At 44.0% G+C, this 17,592-nt stretch overlaps 1 protein-coding gene across 2 annotated transcripts in view; it reads left to right on the plus strand.

Moving 5' to 3' along the window:
- Nucleotides 1-17,592, plus strand: part of Cpne4 (copine 4) — a 488,025-nt gene that overhangs the window by 16,833 nt on the left and 453,600 nt on the right. The window contains exon 2 of one of the 2 annotated variants that reach the window (XM_076576951.1): nt 382-792. The exons of the other annotated variant lie outside the window; for it this stretch is intronic. Within the exon in view, the coding sequence (XP_076433066.1) occupies nt 770-792 (23 nt within the window). The 5' untranslated portion in view covers nt 382-769. The remainder of the gene's footprint in view (nt 1-381; nt 793-17,592) is intronic. 2 annotated transcript variants of the gene reach the window in all.

Here is a 17,592-nt window from a genome sequence, read left to right on the forward strand (position 1 = left end):
TACACAGACCTCCCTAAAGTAGACCCTGGGAGCCCCTTTCTCATCAGTAAGTGTATTCTCCATGAAAAATGTCTTTAAAAAGCACGCCAGCATTCCTTATGTTGTGGCACTTGTTATAGAATAAAGGGGGACAGTAGTGCAGAGGACACTGTGCGGAGCCCGGGCTGTTTTTGCTTTTTAAGTCATTACAAAGAGCTGTACCTTTGTAAGTTTGGGGTACCTACCTGTCTTTATTGTCTTGGGCATCCTTGTTTCTAGTCACTGGGTCCTCATAGGTAGCTAGAGGAAGGATGTCACAGTCTAGGGGACTTGGCAGGGAGGGAGCCATGGATTGATGCCAATGAGTATCCTCAAAGTCCCTTGCCCTTGCCTGCCCTGCAGAGTCTCTGAGCCTGGGTTCCCTGATGGGCTGGCTGCACAGGACACCAGTGGACTGAGAATGTCATGTGACTCCTTGGGGCTAATAAGAGGAGAGGACCTCCCAGCACAGCTCCTGGCGGAGGGCCAGTAGTGCCCTGGCTTTTGCCTACACATCCCTCAGTGCTGTATACCCTGGGTCACGAAACACAGCTTCGTAGGGCTGACTCCTGAAGATCTGTGACAGCTCCACACTCTAGGAGACAGGTGTGAACCGGTGAAGCACCAGTCTAGTACTGGGGCGATTCACACCACCTTCTGCAGGTGTGCCGGCAATCTTGGAACTAGGTGCTGTGTACCCTGTAAGGCACCAAGAGCTGTTTGCGAACTAGAGAAAGAACGAGAATAAAAAATGGAAGACCCGGAAGCACAGGGGTAAGTCCTTGCTGCGTGTTTTTCACATTTTCTCATCCCCTGTCCTGTGTTGTTTCTTTCCACTCCCTTTCTGTCTTTGCCTCTATTTCCCTTTCCTCTTCCATCCTTCTCTTTCTTGCCTTCTTATTCATCATTTTCTTCTTCTCTCTCTTTCCTCCCATCCACTCATACCTCCTTCCTTCAATTCATACCACGAAAGCTCTGCCTTTTTTTTTTTTTTGTGACCGAGGGGCCTTTTTGACCCTTGTTAACCTCCAACCCCTTTGCCTGGGTTGCCTTCCTTAAACACACCGCCAGATAGCATACATTGGCCATCTACTATGTACTGTTAGCTCAGAAAAGAAGACTGAAATGGTGATGGACTCTCCAGAATGTTGAGAGTCAGTTCAGGAACGTAGGTACAGATATGTGCAGAACTAAATAATCACTATCGTTATGTAACCTTGCAAAACCATAGTCAGAGATTCAAGATGCTTTGAGCAATCTTCTTAAATGAGTTTCTCATGGGGTGTGTGAATTTAACAAAGTCTTTTAGGCAATGAATACAAGTTTGATTTTCATACATTATTAATATTCAGAGAAGAGACAAAACCCCTGTCCGGGAATGGGATGGATATAGACGAAAACCCCCTCCACGTTATTGATGTTTATTTTTGCCACCCCCACTTTTCATGGCAACATATTGTCCTTCCTCAGGGTTCCTGCAGTTGACTAACTTCCTTCACTCCTGAGCATGACTGTAATTCTCCCCAAATGCTGTTCCTCTTCAGCTGATGACAGGCTCAGGGGACTAACCAGCCCATCCCAGACTCTAGCTGCTCAGTGGATTTGTCCATTTACATTGTGATTGGAAAATTCACTTGTAAGGGAGAGCATTGAAACAGAGACCCTAGCTTAGGGGTAGAAATTCCAACCCATAAATTCTGTCAGATCTTCAGGTAGCCAAAGCTCTCAAAGCTGAAATCTGACCAGTTAGACACCTGGGGAGCCTGTAAGTCAAGATTTGGATCTGAACTACTAATTTGGCTAGTTGGTGCCTGGCATGGCATTGGATTTTTTTTTCAGTGTTAGGACTCGAACCCAGTACCTCTTACATGTTAGATGAGTACAGGATCACTGAGCTATACCCTTTACGTCTTGTTTCTTCTTTATTGCAGCACTTTGGAGTTGAAAAGCTTAGATTGCCTTGTCTCTTGCATTGCCTAGTTCTGTAAGTCAGAAAAAGTCTCCAGTTTTACATGTTTGCTGACATGTACATTTAATCTGAATTTGTGGTTTTCATAGTTGGAGGTGTAACTGAAACCAACTTCAGATTCTGCCTTTTCAACATCCCTAACCCATAAAAGGCTATCTTACTATGGCTGTACCAGCTGTACAGTATGAGCAAGCCTGCAGATGAGACAGTATGCCATACTGTATAGGCGTCTGGGTCATCAGCAAGTTGTTGTCACATACCCAAGAATGAGGAAATGCAGCGGGAAAGTCAAATTGATACCTCCAGATATAATTGTCAATACATTTTTGCCTAGGATGAGATGGGTATATAATGTAAACAGAGCACACTGGAGTGCAAATCTCCTGTTACAGTAAAGACAGAACATTAAATAAATATGCAACAAAAGTGTGCGCCCCGGGCAGCACCCTGTGCTGATGAGCCCTCGTCCCGGCACTGTGACTGTGTCTCTTTCCGTGGAAGTGATTATGTGAAATCTAGCTGAGACATTGTGTTATCAGCCTCGCTATGGAAATGGATGATTCTAAGTTTATTCCCTCCGAGGCTGGCATTTCCCTGTGATTTCTCTATGTGTGCTTAGATGGCTAAGCCTTACCATTAGCATTGCTTGGGAGATGGAGGCTAGTCGAGGTCTCTTCTGCTCATGACCTTTGGATTTTTGCCCTGAAGCAAAGGAAATAATCCCTTTATCAAATATTTGCTGGCTGCTTAGAATATAAATGTTCTCACGGCTGTGTTTCCATTGATTATTGGAAAGTTCACAACATCACACCACCTATGATGTGTGTGCCAGCTGTGAACATGTGTGTCTGCCAGGTTAGAAAGGATGCCTGTCAGTATAAGAACAGTGTGTGATTCCTAGAGTCTGTCTAGGCTTTGCTTTCTCAAGTGAGACCTGCTTGAAAGGGAGGCCTTGCAGAGAAAGGGAGGGGAACGGGGTCTTTGGTGATGAATGTAACCCATCATGTGTTGGGATGGGGAGGTCATTAAATGTCAATTTGAAGACCATGCTCCTCCCTACATTATAAATAAGGGAAACAGAAGCTCAGTGAAGGAGAATCATTTGGATTAAAATAATGTGCCAGAGTAAAGATGAGTTGATGAGTTCAAGGCCAGCCTGGGCTACAGATGGAGACCCAGTCTCACAAAACAAACAATTAACAATAACAAAAATTAAACCAGGATCCAAGTATGGACTCTTCGGCATCCTGAAATAAATAAATTAAACATTTGTCCTCAATTGTGAAGATGTATTAGACAGAGAACGAAATGATAAATAAAATTAAATATTTGGTCAGCAGAATAGATTGACTTTTGTTCCCAATTTGCTTAGAAGTAATTTAACAGAAATTTCAAGAAAATCTTTACAATATGGGATTTTTTAAAAAAAATACAGAAAATTTAATAAAATACATATACGATCAATTTAAAAGTACTCCTGGTTAAATAATTGTCGGACCTATTACACATTATATTATTATAACCTCATGCAACACCTTCAGAGGCAATAGTAAGAAAGCCAAGCCTGACCAGCTAATAAAAAACTGTCAAATGGCTATTTTGTGAATGTCAGAAACCAAGAACATAATACATTAGAAGTCATATGGAGTAGAGTCAAAATTATAATTAAATTAGGTTTTCTACTTCCCAGGACAGTGTTAAAAAAAAGCCAACAGATCAAATAGTTTAATAAAATAAAAATCAAAAGGAAAAGCAGTCATGAACACAGTCTTGTTCTTGCCTAGGTTTGTTTTGGTTCTGGGATCAAACCCGGGGCTTTGAGGGTTCTGGGAAAGTTTTCCAATCCTGAGCTGCATCCCCTACCCCCACCCCCACAATGCCTCTTGCTGCTCTGGATCAGCTCCCCACAAATCTTACTGGAAACTTAAGAGCTTGATCCCTACACATCTCAGAAACAGGGTCTTAAGAGAAGGGGCAAGAATGTGGAGGAGGATGGGGCAGGCCCTGGGACGTTTGCTGGACCCCTTCTCCCATCCTCTGAGAGGATGTTTCATTTCTCTTCTCTCCTCTTCAATATGCGGTGGCTGAAGAAAGGACTTTCCCCTCCCCCTACCCAGGTATCCCGAGCTGCAAATGTTGTTCTGAAAAGACAGTAGACGTTCAGGGGCGACTTGTTTTTCATGAGTGGCTAATGCTGCCTGCACTACGAGTTTATCAGTGTGACACCAGCAATGTCATTTTGAGTGAACCTCTTTCTACAGTACAAGGTGGCTGTCTGGTGGCCTGGAGATGGTGACACTTACACTCTGCACACGAGTTCCCCTGCTCACACTTGTCTGCATCCAACTGCACTCACAAATTCTATATCATCTGGGGCTGCTCTTTTCATGGAGACCATATTGCTCTGGAAGCCACAGGACAAATTATCTAGCCCTTTATAGAAAACTTGTCTTGATACTTAACTTCCCTCGATACTTAGAAAGTTGATCTAGAACGAAGAGGAAGAAGTCTTTGTCAGGATAGTTTGGAGGCAGAAGTCAGTGAGGTTCCACAGACAGGATCTGAAAAGATGAGATGAGAATATAAGGTGGCAGCTGGGCATGGTGGCGCACACCTTTAATTCCAGTACTTAGGAGGCAGAGGCAAGTGGATCTCTGTGGGTTTGAGGCCAGCCTGGTCTATGGAAAGTTCCAGGACAGATAGGGTTATTATATAGAGAAGCCCTGGTGTGTGTGTGTGTGTGTGTGTGTGTGTGTGTGTGTGTGTGTGTGAGAGAGAGAGAGAGAGAGAGAGAGAGAGAGAGAGAGAGAGAGAGAGAGAGAGAGAGAGAACAAGGTTGTCTGTAGAAAACAGGATGGATGAGGCATTACCTGCAAGACTCCTGATAAGCGCTCCTGCCACCTAAGCTTAGGAGTGAAAGCTACTCAAATCCTAGTTGAATTTGTCCCTAATAATATGCCAAAGTTTTTCATCACAAAAGCCACATAAAATAAAATACTCCAGCGACAGGGAGCTGAATAGATTTCTTTCAAATGAGGCTCTGTTCTCCCACAGCTGGGCCTTGCTGGCTTTTCACAGTTTCAGAACAAAACCTTCCTGTGGGGTTTGACCTTGCATTTTTAAGCATTGATCGTGAACTAGATGATTGGATTCCCCTGCCCCAGCAACCAGAATCTTTTTGCTACTTTTCAGTTGTTATGTTTTTTGGGCAACTAGCACTGTGTAAAATGTCCCCAAGGTACCCATAGCCATGGCAAGCTCTCTCGCATGACCCCCTCCATCATTAAAGAGGCCACAGTGGAGACTGTTAATAATGAAGGGTGAAACACAGGCTTTTTGACCCACAAATCCTGTTTTGCAAAGATGGAATTGGGCACTATTTATTGTTTATACGTGGCTTATGTCTGCGTTAACATGTTATTAGAGTGAACCCAGCCCTAGGCCAAGTCATTGTTGTCATTTTGAGCACACCTCTGCTGTGGTTTCAATGTGAAATGTCTCCTGTAGGCTTCTCTGTCTGAGAGCACTTGGTCACGTGGTGGTGCTGGGTTAAAAACTTCAGGAGGTGGATGGAGCCTCTTCCAAGGCAGTGAGTCACTGGTCGTGGGTCTCGAGGTTTCATAGTCCAGCTCCAAGTCTTGTCCTCTCTCTCGATTCCTGACTGTGGATACAAGGTGATCAGTTGCTTCCTGTGCTCGCCACCACACCTTCCAGCTATGATGGGCTATATCCCTTCTTAATTCAGGACCCGAAATAAATCTGTCCTTCCTTACGTTGCCTTCACCAGTTATTTTAGCCACAGCGATGAGAAAAATACTAACACACTTTCTTAGAGCACAGGTATCCTGTCTGCTGCCCTAAGTGTCTGGGACATTTTCAGACTCCACAGATAATTGCCCTGGCTCAGGGTTGCCCTCTGCAGCGGGGTCAGCACTGCTGACATGCACACAGGAACTCTACTGGCTAGCAACACCTTGCCTCTTTGTGGGCTTCTGTTTAGCCATGAGGGGGAAGTCAAGCTGAATAGTTTCCAAGGCATCTTCTGGCTCTTTGATTTATAGGCCTTGTGGGCAGTCTTCTTCATGCTGTGTGGTGCTTCTGGGCCTGGGGTGCCTTTGAAGCCAGCAGGGAAAGCAGTAGGCCAGGAAGTCCCTGGAGCTTGGAGGGGAGGGAGCTCTTGGGTTGCTCTAAGGACAGGGCTCTGGAGGCTGGAGGTGTGGGGATGGGACCCGTACCAGACCACAGGCAGATGTGATTGAATCTGGACTGATTTTGCCCAGCTTTGGAGCAAAAGAGAGAGACCACAGCCCCTCTAGATCCACGTGCTAGAGCAGTGCCCATTCAGCACATCTTATAGTCCTTTCCGCCTTGCTCAGGCCATCGCTGGGACAATGCTAGGTGTCTGGGACACTTGGCCTTTACAGATTTCATACTTGGACCCAAGAGTGTGGTATTTAGACCAAGGAAAGGGACAAAAGTCATTAAAACAGGTTACCAAGAACTGTAAGTACACAGTGTTGAGGCTCCCTTGCTGGGGCCAAAGGACTCTCTATGAGGAGAGATAGCAGGTCTGATCAGCAGGTCTGAGTAGACTCATCTTCCAATTACCCAAGAAGACAGTCTATTTCTCTGGGGAAAAGTGTGTGTGGATTGTTTTTTATTTTTGCTTTTCTTCTTTTGGCATGGAGAAGAAAAGTACTTAGCACCCAGTACTCAGTTATTCCAACTATATATAGACATGGTGCTGAATACTTTATAATTCCACATAATATGAACTTCATATCAGGTTAGGTTTGCATTTGGCCAAGCAAGCTCTCTGAAGTCAGGCTCTTATGGTTGTTGAGTTGGAACATTCTACATCTAAAATTCAAAACCCAGACTAGAGTGCTCTTGCCTCCTGACGCACATTTCTGAGTGTTGGTGCTGCAGCTGCAGGCTAGTTGAGCTGTGCCCCGCTTTTCATGATAATGTAGCTCGGGGCTCAGCCCTCTGACATTTCAGGTCCCAGAACTGTGTATTATTGGAGGCTTCCCTGAGCATCACAGGATATCTATGGCACCATCCCTGGCCTCTAACTCATTTGGTGCGGGGTAGCAGGCCCTTCCCCCCAACACTGTCTCTTAGTGACAGCAGCATCTAGAGTCTGCAGACTTTTCCAAGTCCCGACCTCGTCTCGGCAAAAGGAGAGTCATTTGTGTGGCCCACGTGTACATCTGCTATCCAAAGACAGATGTATACATTGTTATTGTTATTTTACTGTGTTCCATTTTGTTTTCTTTTATACCAAAAGTCTGTTGCTAATGACTTAGGCCCCTCTCCCTGGCTGGCTGAGATCCTGGCGTGCGTCACTAGGAAGCCTTTGCCTTGTTGGCAGCCTCCCAAATCTCTCAAACATTTTCTCTTTGAAGCCTGGAGCCTCCTAAGGAAGTATTAAGAGCCAGCCAACTATGAAAGCGGTGTGCTCTTCTCTGGGCTAAGTGCCTCTGCTCAGGCAGTAAAATACTTCAGTGGTATGAACATATGGCATCAACATGGCCTCTGAAAGCCGTGCTGGGAGGTTAACAAGAGTGGAGGAAAGGGAGACAGGTTGTGCTATGCTCAGAAGGTTGGCAGAACAGGACCTCCCCTTCCCTGGGAGGACTGGGTTGGGCTTCCTGGGGGTGCTTGATTCTGTATTGTCCATGCTTTGGATGCAGCGGGGCTAGTGCCTTGGTGCTCTCGTGTATTGTTCCTCTAGTAAGGCTTGCTCCAGACCCTGACATCTGCCACAGAGAGACCTGGAGCCGCCACGTGGCCCAGCGCTAGTCTGTGTGTCTGAATGCAGGCAGGTGTCCACCCTCCACTAGGCAAAAGGATGTAAGTAGTTCAGCGGCGACCCACTGCATTCTGTGTGCACAGGCTCTGGCTGGCAACATCCATCACTCGGATGATTCTAGGCAGACAATTAGCCTACAGTATTGGTCCGGGATCAGCTGTGGAGGTTGCACAGTGTCCCAGTTTACTAATCCCAGGACACAGAAGGCTAGAAAAGGTCACTGGCACATTTTATCCAAAAAGCATATTGACTATGAAGTTTCACAATCAGACCAAGAGTGAGCCACGTCCCTCCTGGGTGCCATCCTCAAAGGCATGTTGATAATGGGTATTTTTGAATTAAATGTATTTTATCATTATTATTCTTGTATATATATATATATATATATATATATATATATATATGCAGGAGATATGCACCATGGTGTTTGTGTGGAGGTCAGAACACACACAACTTGTCTTTCTTTTCACCTTATGTGGGTTTTGAGGATCAAACTCAGGTCGTCAGCCTGCATCGTAAGCACTTCCACCCACTGGGCAACCTCACTGGTCCTACAATGGATACATTCATGGAGTTTATTTTAAGAGCATATATCTTTGGAATAAGTAAGAATCATCAGAAAATGTTTTCCCCTTTTCCTTTCTTTTTGAAACATGGTCTCACATAGCCCAGGGTGGCCTTGAACTTCCTATATAGCCGAGGATAACCTTGAACTCCTTGATTTTCCCACTTCCATTTTCTATTTACAGAGTGCTGACGATGTGACCCAGGATTTCATGTCCTCTACCTCCTTAGCTACACACACAGCTTTACCTAGGAAAATCTTCCAAAGGCAAATTCAGTGAGTTCTTCTTGAAAGGATATATGGGAATACCCTGAGCCTGAGGATGGGCACTGTACATGAGTTTGAGGGCATCCGTGCCTTGGCATATACATAGTGTGGTTGTATGGGTCAGATGGCTCTGTTTAAATTCCAGCTTAGTTGCTTCCTGCTTGTAGTGTGTAAATGAGTTACTTAATATCTCTGGACCTGGTCCTTTGTGGTTACAGATAATATATTAGGAGCTAAAAAGCATAGAAGGTTCTTGATGATAAGTATCACTGTCACACAGTTTATCAGTGATGATTAAAATAGGTACCATGTCTTGATGTATATTCTTCAATGATATATATATATAATTATATATACTGTATGCATATTTATATATGCATATATAATTATATATGTATACAGTATATAATTACATATAAAATGTGTACAAATACATATACAATACACAATATGAAATATATTGACCTCATTGAGACTGGGTGAGGATGTTCTACATCTTGAAATGCTTTCTTTCATTAAGACTTAGAAGACCATATTTCAGACACCTGAGTATTTTCACATTAATTCTCTAGGGGCTCCAGCTTTTCATTCATTTCACAACTATTTATTGAGCACCTACTGTGTGCCAGGCAGTCACCTAGGAGCTTTGGATTTAGCTGTAAAAACAGACATCAATCATCTTTTTTTTTTTTTTAAAAAAAAAGACAAGTGTTTAAATTTTTTTATTTTAGTGCATTGGGGTATATGTGTACATGCATGTGTGCTAACTTGGGCATGCTCATGTAGAGGCCAGATGTCAATATCTGATATGTTCCCAGTTGCTCTCCACCTTATTTATTTATTTATTTATTTATTTATTTATTTATTTATTTATTTATTTATTTATTTTTTTGAGGCAAGGTCTCCCATTGAGAATGAAAGTCCACTGAATTGACTGGCCAGCAACTTCCCTCTCTACGTTCTCTTGTCTCCTCCTCCCCGTTGCTAGAACCATGCTGCCATACCTGCCTTTCCGTAGGTGCTGGCTACTTGAATTCAGTTCCTCATGCTCACAGAGTGATGACTTCACCCCCCCGCGCCTTCTCTTCATCTCACTGTCTAGGAGTGTTTATGTGCCAAGTGCGGTTCCACCATGTCTCCAGGAAAGAAGTCTGGTGTTCAGCATTGGTCAGAGCGTTGGTGAACAAACTGTGCCCTGCTCAGTCAGAGCTGAGTGCTGGGGGAAGAAGGGTGTACTGAGAACAGAGACTCTGGAATCCAGCCTCAGTGGTGGGTGGACTGGATAACTGGTACATGAGCAATTAATTTGGAGACAGAAAATGCAAATTTATGACAGGTGTCATGACAATCCTAGAATTTTTAAATACATTTTTGGATGAATAATTCATTAAGGCTTACCAAGGGATGTCAAGGCAGAGTGCCTGGAACCTACTACCTAAGACTCTGCATGAATGAACAGTAGAATGAAGAAAAGGGCTGCCATGTATGGCTGCGTGGGTACTGCACTGTACAGCTCCCAGGGTATCCCATTCAGACTGTGGAGCTAATGTACAGACCACAGGGCTGGCCGGGTGCAGCAGCTTGGCTCATCATCTTGCCCACAGAGTCTCATTGAATCCTACACTCTCCTTACGGTGTCAGTGGCATCTTCCCACACAGTGGCAGGTGTGGAATCTCCAGTCAGGGAGGTCAATTCTTCTCTAGGTTCAGGAAGTATGTCAGGGAGGGGCTCTCAGTCAGAACACAGACGCACCCAGCACGGAGTTCCTGCTTGGAGAACAGGAAAAGCAGCCCCTTAGCAATGAACTGTGAGGGAGTCTTGGAAGCAGTTAGGTCTTTGGGGTTGAAGAGGAAGACACAGAAAATGGTGATTTCTAGGTCCTGGGCGTCATGGTATAAGTTTATGAGCTCCTGTTTTCTCTTGTGGAAACACACCATCTACTGAACTCTCCTTTTTTCTCAAAAGACTTGAGAAAGATCCCAGAAAACACCACCTGGCCAAGGTTCTGGACACACCACAGGCACTGTTGGAAATTGAAGGGTATCAGCGGAACTGGGGAGATCCAAATGCTGTTTCTCCTAGAACTCACTCTGAATAGCTGCCCTTCCCCGGAGTCAGCAGTAAGCGAGATGTGGAATATATAATGCCAGCCTTTGCTTCTCTTGCTTCTGGTTGGTTGTGGTTGTAAGCAGGCTTTTCCACTTCCTGTCCTATCTTTCCTCCTTAAAGAAAATGGAAGGGTGAGGGGAAGGTGGACACTGCTAAGCCACGCACTTGATTCCTTTAACCTTCCTGAAGATCTTGGGAGGAAGACTGACTCTCTGAGGTCTGGGGTTGCCCCACCCAGTGAGACTGTGGAAACCCAGTCTCTAAAGATGCTCCTTGCTCATCAAGGCCATTTAATTAATTCTCAGTAAACACATAGACACTCAGTTCCCAGGGGCCACAAAACATAAAGGTGAGGCTTTTGTCATGCTGGAAAAAGTATGGATGGCGATGGAGATGATTTTGAAGGTTCAGGAAATGAGATTTTTGAGCTCTCTGATTTCAAGATGGTGTGGTATACCTCTTATGGACACATCTGGCTCCATGTGCTGTGACTATGTCTTTGAATTTCAGAGCCTATAAAGCCTTAGAGATAATCTATCTACAGTGGTGAAAAGGCCCCATGATGCCTTTTTTGCTAATATTCCTAAAGAAAATGGGAAGACAGAGGCAGAGACACCTGTCACTAATACATGCTGGACCCGTGAATCCTCCCAAGGAAGAGATGATTACCTACGTGTTTCGTATGAGGAGACTGAGGCCTTCAGCAATTGCATGTCCCAGAGTGTTTGGTTCAGGATTTTCTGTCTCCATGAACTCCTGTATAACATGTGCTCTTCATACAGTGTATGTTCTCATGGCCACTGAGGGGGCTATTTCCTTAACAGAAGGAAGGTGATGATGGTCACACACTCTGCAAATGGATAAAGATAAGGGTGACCTGTTCTTAGCAAACAATCACACTGGTCAGGCAATGGGCTTGATTTGATGTCCTCAGAGTACTTCAGGGAGGAAGGTATTGATTTCCTCCCCATTTAACAGATGAGTCACACAATTGTTAGAAGTGCCCCCATCTTTTTTTTGTGTGTGTGTATGTGTGTGTGTTGTGGGGGATGTATGCACATGTGTTTGCAAGTATACATGTGGAGGCCAGAAGGGACTTTAGGAATCTTGCTTTGTCACTTTCTGCTTATTTCTTTAAGAGAAGGTCTCTCGCTGAACCTGGAGCTAGGTTGGGAGCCATCAAGTCCCAGTGAACCTCCTGCTTTTCTGCCTAGCATTAATGTTTCAAGAATGCAGAGGCATGCCTGAGTCTTTGCATGGGTACTAGGGACTTGAACTTAGGTCCTAATGCTTTAACAGCAAGTACTCTGAGCCATATATCCCCACCCTAGCTTTATACTCTTATGTCTTTCTTTTCTGTTAGATTTTATAATTCTAGAAATAATGGTGAATTACCTATAATTAATTCTTCCATTCCTCAAACTATCTACAAAGCATTTTTTTCCCAATGGGGCAGTTTTTTTTTAAGCATCCTGTTCTTATTAAACACGGTGGATGTCACTGAGTCATTTACCTCTGTGGAATGCTTTTTTTCCCATCCTCTGTCCATCAGGCAGACAAGTGAGAAGAAAGGTGTGCTAGCAGATTGCTGTCTTGGTGTTAGGTATAGCACCACATAATAATTTACATATGATCAAAATGCTGCATTGATTCACTTCGAGTGGCTTTGTTATCACTGGGTCATGCCAACTTGACAAATAACCTCAATGGCTCGGTACTGTGGAGCAACTCTACAGTACAGTTACAGCATTGTCAGTGAGCCGGAGATTGCCTTGGTCTTGACCGGGCCATGTCAACATAAGGCCTACTTCATGATCAGCACAACTGAACTGGGAGCCCAGTCTGTTCTGTACCAGCGATTGAAGAGACAGCCCTCTTCTCATCTCTTGGGCCTAGTAGGCTACAGAGAAGGAGGAGGAGAAGAGAAATTCCCTTTTTGGGAGGAGGGAGGAAGACTGTATGCAAAGGCTCCAGAAGCCTCTATTCCAGGAGGGTTGACTCTAATTGTATGGCTAACATGGAGCCAGAAAGAATTTGAGGCAACCCTGAGATTTCCTAAGAAGGATTATATGGGTTTACAGTTTGATTAGGCATTCAGTGTTCAGTTTTCTCCCATGGTCAACCATTGCCCAGTTTGGCAACGCAACGTTCCTCAGCGTTGGTTACAGCTCTAGCTGTACTTGCTTTTCCTTTTCCATTTCTCATCTACTGAAACTGTTTGCCCCAAACTGTCAGGAATGCTTTAGTTCAGGGAATTGTGCATTTTCTTTATACTGTCTCAGAAGATGACTTGAGTACTTGCTTTTTAAAAATGTCAGTGTAAAAATATTTCCCATTAGACTGTTAAACTCCTTCACAATAAATGCTAAGTGTACTTTACGAAATATAAGACATGTTACAGCATCCAATTTGTTTCTCTTTCTTGTTCCTCTCTGTAAACACACACACACACACACACACACACACACACACACACTCACTCACACTCACACACACACCATCAGAATATTGACAGTCATTATTCATAAGCTTAATTTTTATTTTCTTCTCTGTAACTTTTCTAAATTTTTAAAAAAGAATTTATATGGAAAATACCACCTTTGTTGCTTAAATATGCCATAATAAAAGAGATACATTTCACACATACATATTATCTGTTTGCCCTGTTTCTTTTTTAAAATCACTCAGAACTAGTAGAAACTTCTTAAGGAAAGGTATACAAAGCAGGAGGACAGAGAGGTGCCATTCAGAGGTGAGGGAGCATCGTTTATATCACAAGATCCAATTTAATCAGGGTCAGCCAGCCCCTCATCTCTCTCCTCTTGTGCTTGTCCAGATTGAGTAGTTCCAGGCATCTTCTGATGATTGCCATTGCCGACTTGCAATTAAAATGCTGGGCTGGCGTGTTTTAGCCTCTCAGCTTCCATAGCCGCAGCTGTCAACAGCTGCCCCTGTTTAATCAGGACCCGTGCTGCTCCCTTCCATCAAGCAACTTTCAACTTTCTCAGGTAACAATGCCTAGAGGAGAAAGACATCAGCTGAATTTTAATTTAATCTGGCCACTTAGAAAATACACTAAAGAGGTGGCCTTAGGATGGCTTGCTAATGGAGGGATGGATGATGCACCTGTTGGGGGTCTGGTCACCGCCATCCACAGTGGGATGCTGTGGGGCAGCAGAAGGACTGGTACCCAGAAGCAGTTGCTGAAAAGCAGAGAAGGAGCCCTTGGCTATAAAGATCATCACATGATAGCTGTCCCAGTCATGGTAGGAAGGAGACCTGAACCTCACTCACTTGTTCATGAAGAATGAATTAGTGTGAGTCTTGTGTGTGCTTTGTGAAAAGACCAATGAGACCAGTACCCCAAGACTTCTCAACAGGAGAGCATTACCCCTAACAGGCTGTAAAGTTGTTCTCTGTGATAAGTGGCTCAGTTACCCAAGACTCTAACTTTAGAGCTTCTCTACAGTGGAAGCCATGATGTCCTCTATACTGGCTAGGCTGATACATGTGCTTCTGAGGGTGATGTGTATGTGCAGATTGTCATCATACACAGAACTCTTCATGTGTACATTTGCTATGGATGAATAAACACACAGGCTTCATCCAGAACCCAATATCATTCATTAACCCAGTACTTCTTCAACCCTAAGAGTCACATGGAACACATATGCAGATTCGAAGGCAGCATGGCTGGAGTCTGAAGACTTTGCATTTCTAACAAGTTCCAGGTGATAGAAGGCTGCTGATCCAGGGACCATGCTTTGAGCAAGAAAGATGATTTAATCAACAGCTTGCCTTCATAGGGATCATCAACTTTAAAAAAGGACTTTGGAGAAGATTGGCTTCTTCATACATTTTTTTCTTACATTTTTTTATTGACAAGAATAATTATTTCTTATATACACTTTGATATATGAATAACTCTATTGGTGAAAATATTAAGGCCACTCCATGTAGTTAAAAGGGAGGTTTATTTTGTGGGGTAACTTACAAGTGAATGGATAGATTACAGAGTCTGGGGAAGGCGTGGCACAGTCTGGTGGTGTTCTCTGGAGAACTCTGCTCGGTCTACCTCCAGGGTCCAGGGTCCAGGAACCAAGAGAGCCCATACATCTGGATCTCAGGTCTTCAGGGTCCTCCCTTGGCCCTGCTTTGTAGGTGTGACAGTTACCGAAGCCTCAATGGGGGTTGGAACTTCCAGATTAAAGCTGGAATGGCTACCCACTATATAACTCTGTTGGTTTAGTTGGCTGGTTGGTCTGAGACATGTGTACCTGTGGAGGTCAAAGGACAAATTAAACTACCGAGCTGTTCTTTCCTGCTACCTTGTGGGAATCAGGAAATCAAACTCAGGTCATTGGGCCTCCAGTAAGTAAAATGCTTTAACCTGCTGAGCCAAGCTGTGTTTTGTTTTCAAACCCAGAATGGACTTGTCCAAACCAGTGTCATTGACTGACTTTGTAAGGCTGGGCAGGTACACTTACACCTATCAATCACTCTTCATTCCCCCATAGACTGTGAGCTTCTGGAAGAAGACAGGCAAGGACTGGATCAGGATTTGCCATTCTCAACATGCTTTATCATTTTTTTTTTTTGTGTGTGTGTGATCTGTTAGAATGACTTGGGAAAAATGTGTTTTAGTAAGATGTAGCAGGAAAATGTAAAGAATTTCCTCTACAACTTCCTTGCTTTGCAGTCCTGCTTAAGTTGGAATTCAGTTCCTTTCAAGATCCTCATGGTGGTGACAGTTGGAAACATTAATGAGAGAGTCTCAGCTCCTGTGACCTTCTTTTCTTCTCCTGAGGCTCTGTGGAGGTCAAAGGACAAGGCTATCCGCCTTGGTGTGGGTTTGAAGTAAATCCCCCAAGTCCAGTGCAATTGGTCTTGGGCCTCTGAGACTCTCCCCTGAAGGCTGTAGTGAGCTGCTGGGATGACAAGGTGCGCAAATAAGAGAAGAGAGCAGACACAGGTGCTCGCTCAGCCGTGTGGGCACGGGGCAGGCAGATGTTTGCTATTGAGGCTGTGTTGTGATGATTCACGTCCTTCGTAAAGCAACTCACTGGGAAGAGCACATCCTGGGTAAGCAGAAGCAAGGCACTCGGAAAAGCCTATAGGGAGACGGTGATTCTCTTCTTCAGCAGTGGGTGATCATGGGAAATTAGAAATGTGAGTGCAGTTGGATTTGGGCTACCAGAGTTCACGTGGAATGATTTCAGGAATCACTTGAGAGCACCCTGAGTAACCTTTACAGCCACATGGACAGCATTTGCTTGGATTCAGCCTTTTGAATCTGTCAGGAGTTCCTCATTTGTGGGGTGGATGGGAGGACAAAGGCATAAGGCCTCCCCTCCCCACCTACTTCACATAGACTGAGACATTTTTCAAGATTTAGTGTTTGGAATCTTATACTCAGTATGGATGAGAATCTTTGTTTTATTTTATTATCTCTTTCTCTCTTTCTCTCTCATTCTCTCTGTGTCTGTCTGTCTGTCATCTCTATCTATCATCTATCTATCTATCTATCTATCTATCTATCTATCTATCTATCTATCTATCTATCTATCTATCTACCTACCTATCATCTATCCATTATCTATCTATCTATCTATCTATCTATCTATCTATCTATCTATCTATCTATCTATCTATCTATCATCTGTGTATGTTTGTGGTCATGCATACACCATGGGCATATTGGAGGTCAGAGACAACTTGCAGGGGCAGGTTCTGAGGCTTGAACTTGGGTCCTTAGGCTTGCTTTGAACCCTCACAAGCTTTTACCCACTGAACTATCATGCTGGCCCACTATTTTTCTTTGGGTTGGTTTTTGTAGTACTGGGTATTGAAAATAGAGCCGACACATCCTGGACAAATGGTCTACCACTGAGCTGTATCCTAGCCCTCTGTTTTCCTGGTTTGTTTGTTGTAAATTTGAGAAAGTGTCTTATTAAATTACTTAGGCTGCCTTTGGACACACCCTGTAGCCAAGACCAGCCTTGAACTTGTGACCTCTCTGTCTCAGTCTCCTGAGTAGGTGGGATTACAGCTCAGACTTGCCTCTTTTTTTTTTTTAATTACCTAAAGTTCAGCCCAGTTTAGGGTGATTTGTTGTTGTTGTTTTGCTTTTGGGTGTACATGAACATATTAATGTGTGCATGGGGATGCATGTGTGCATATGTGTGCAGACACATGAGATGAGAAAACAGCCCTAGTGTCATTCACCACAGGAGTGAGTATTGTTCCTTAGGAGGGACCCACATACCTTGTTTGTTTGTGTGCTTCAAGATCCTCACTTTATTTCTGAAATTGTATTTATTTCTACGTGGCGGCTGTGAGTGTGGGTGCCATGTATGTGTGTGTGGTGTATGCCCCTCCATGCAGATGGTTGGAATTGTGCACATGTGTAGAGGCCAGAGGAAGATGTCGCCTGTCCTGCTCTACCACACTCTACCTTATCCCCTTGAGGCAGGGTCTCTCACTGAAGCTGGGGTTAGTCTGGCAGACACCAAGCCCCAGTGAACCTCTTATCTCCACCCCACCCCCAGCACTGAGGTTACAGGCACACTGTTCACAGCCTTGATTATATTTTTAACACAAATTCTAGAGATTCGAACTCAGGTCCTTATGCTTGTATGGCAGACACTTGACCAAGTGAGCCACCCCCTCATTCTCAGGCTTTGATTTTTTTTCATTTTATTTTATTTGTTTTTTTTTTATTGCCAGAAATAGTTTCTGTTCATGTTTGTGATGCTTTTGTGGTTTTTGTTTGTAGCCAGATTACCTTTATCATTTCATCTGTGGTCTATTGATGAAAATAACCACAGTGCTGACACTGTGCATTCATT

This window comes from Peromyscus maniculatus, chromosome 7, assembly GCF_049852395.1.
Source record: "Peromyscus maniculatus bairdii isolate BWxNUB_F1_BW_parent chromosome 7, HU_Pman_BW_mat_3.1, whole genome shotgun sequence".
NCBI classification, from domain to species: domain Eukaryota; kingdom Metazoa; phylum Chordata; class Mammalia; order Rodentia; family Cricetidae; genus Peromyscus; species Peromyscus maniculatus.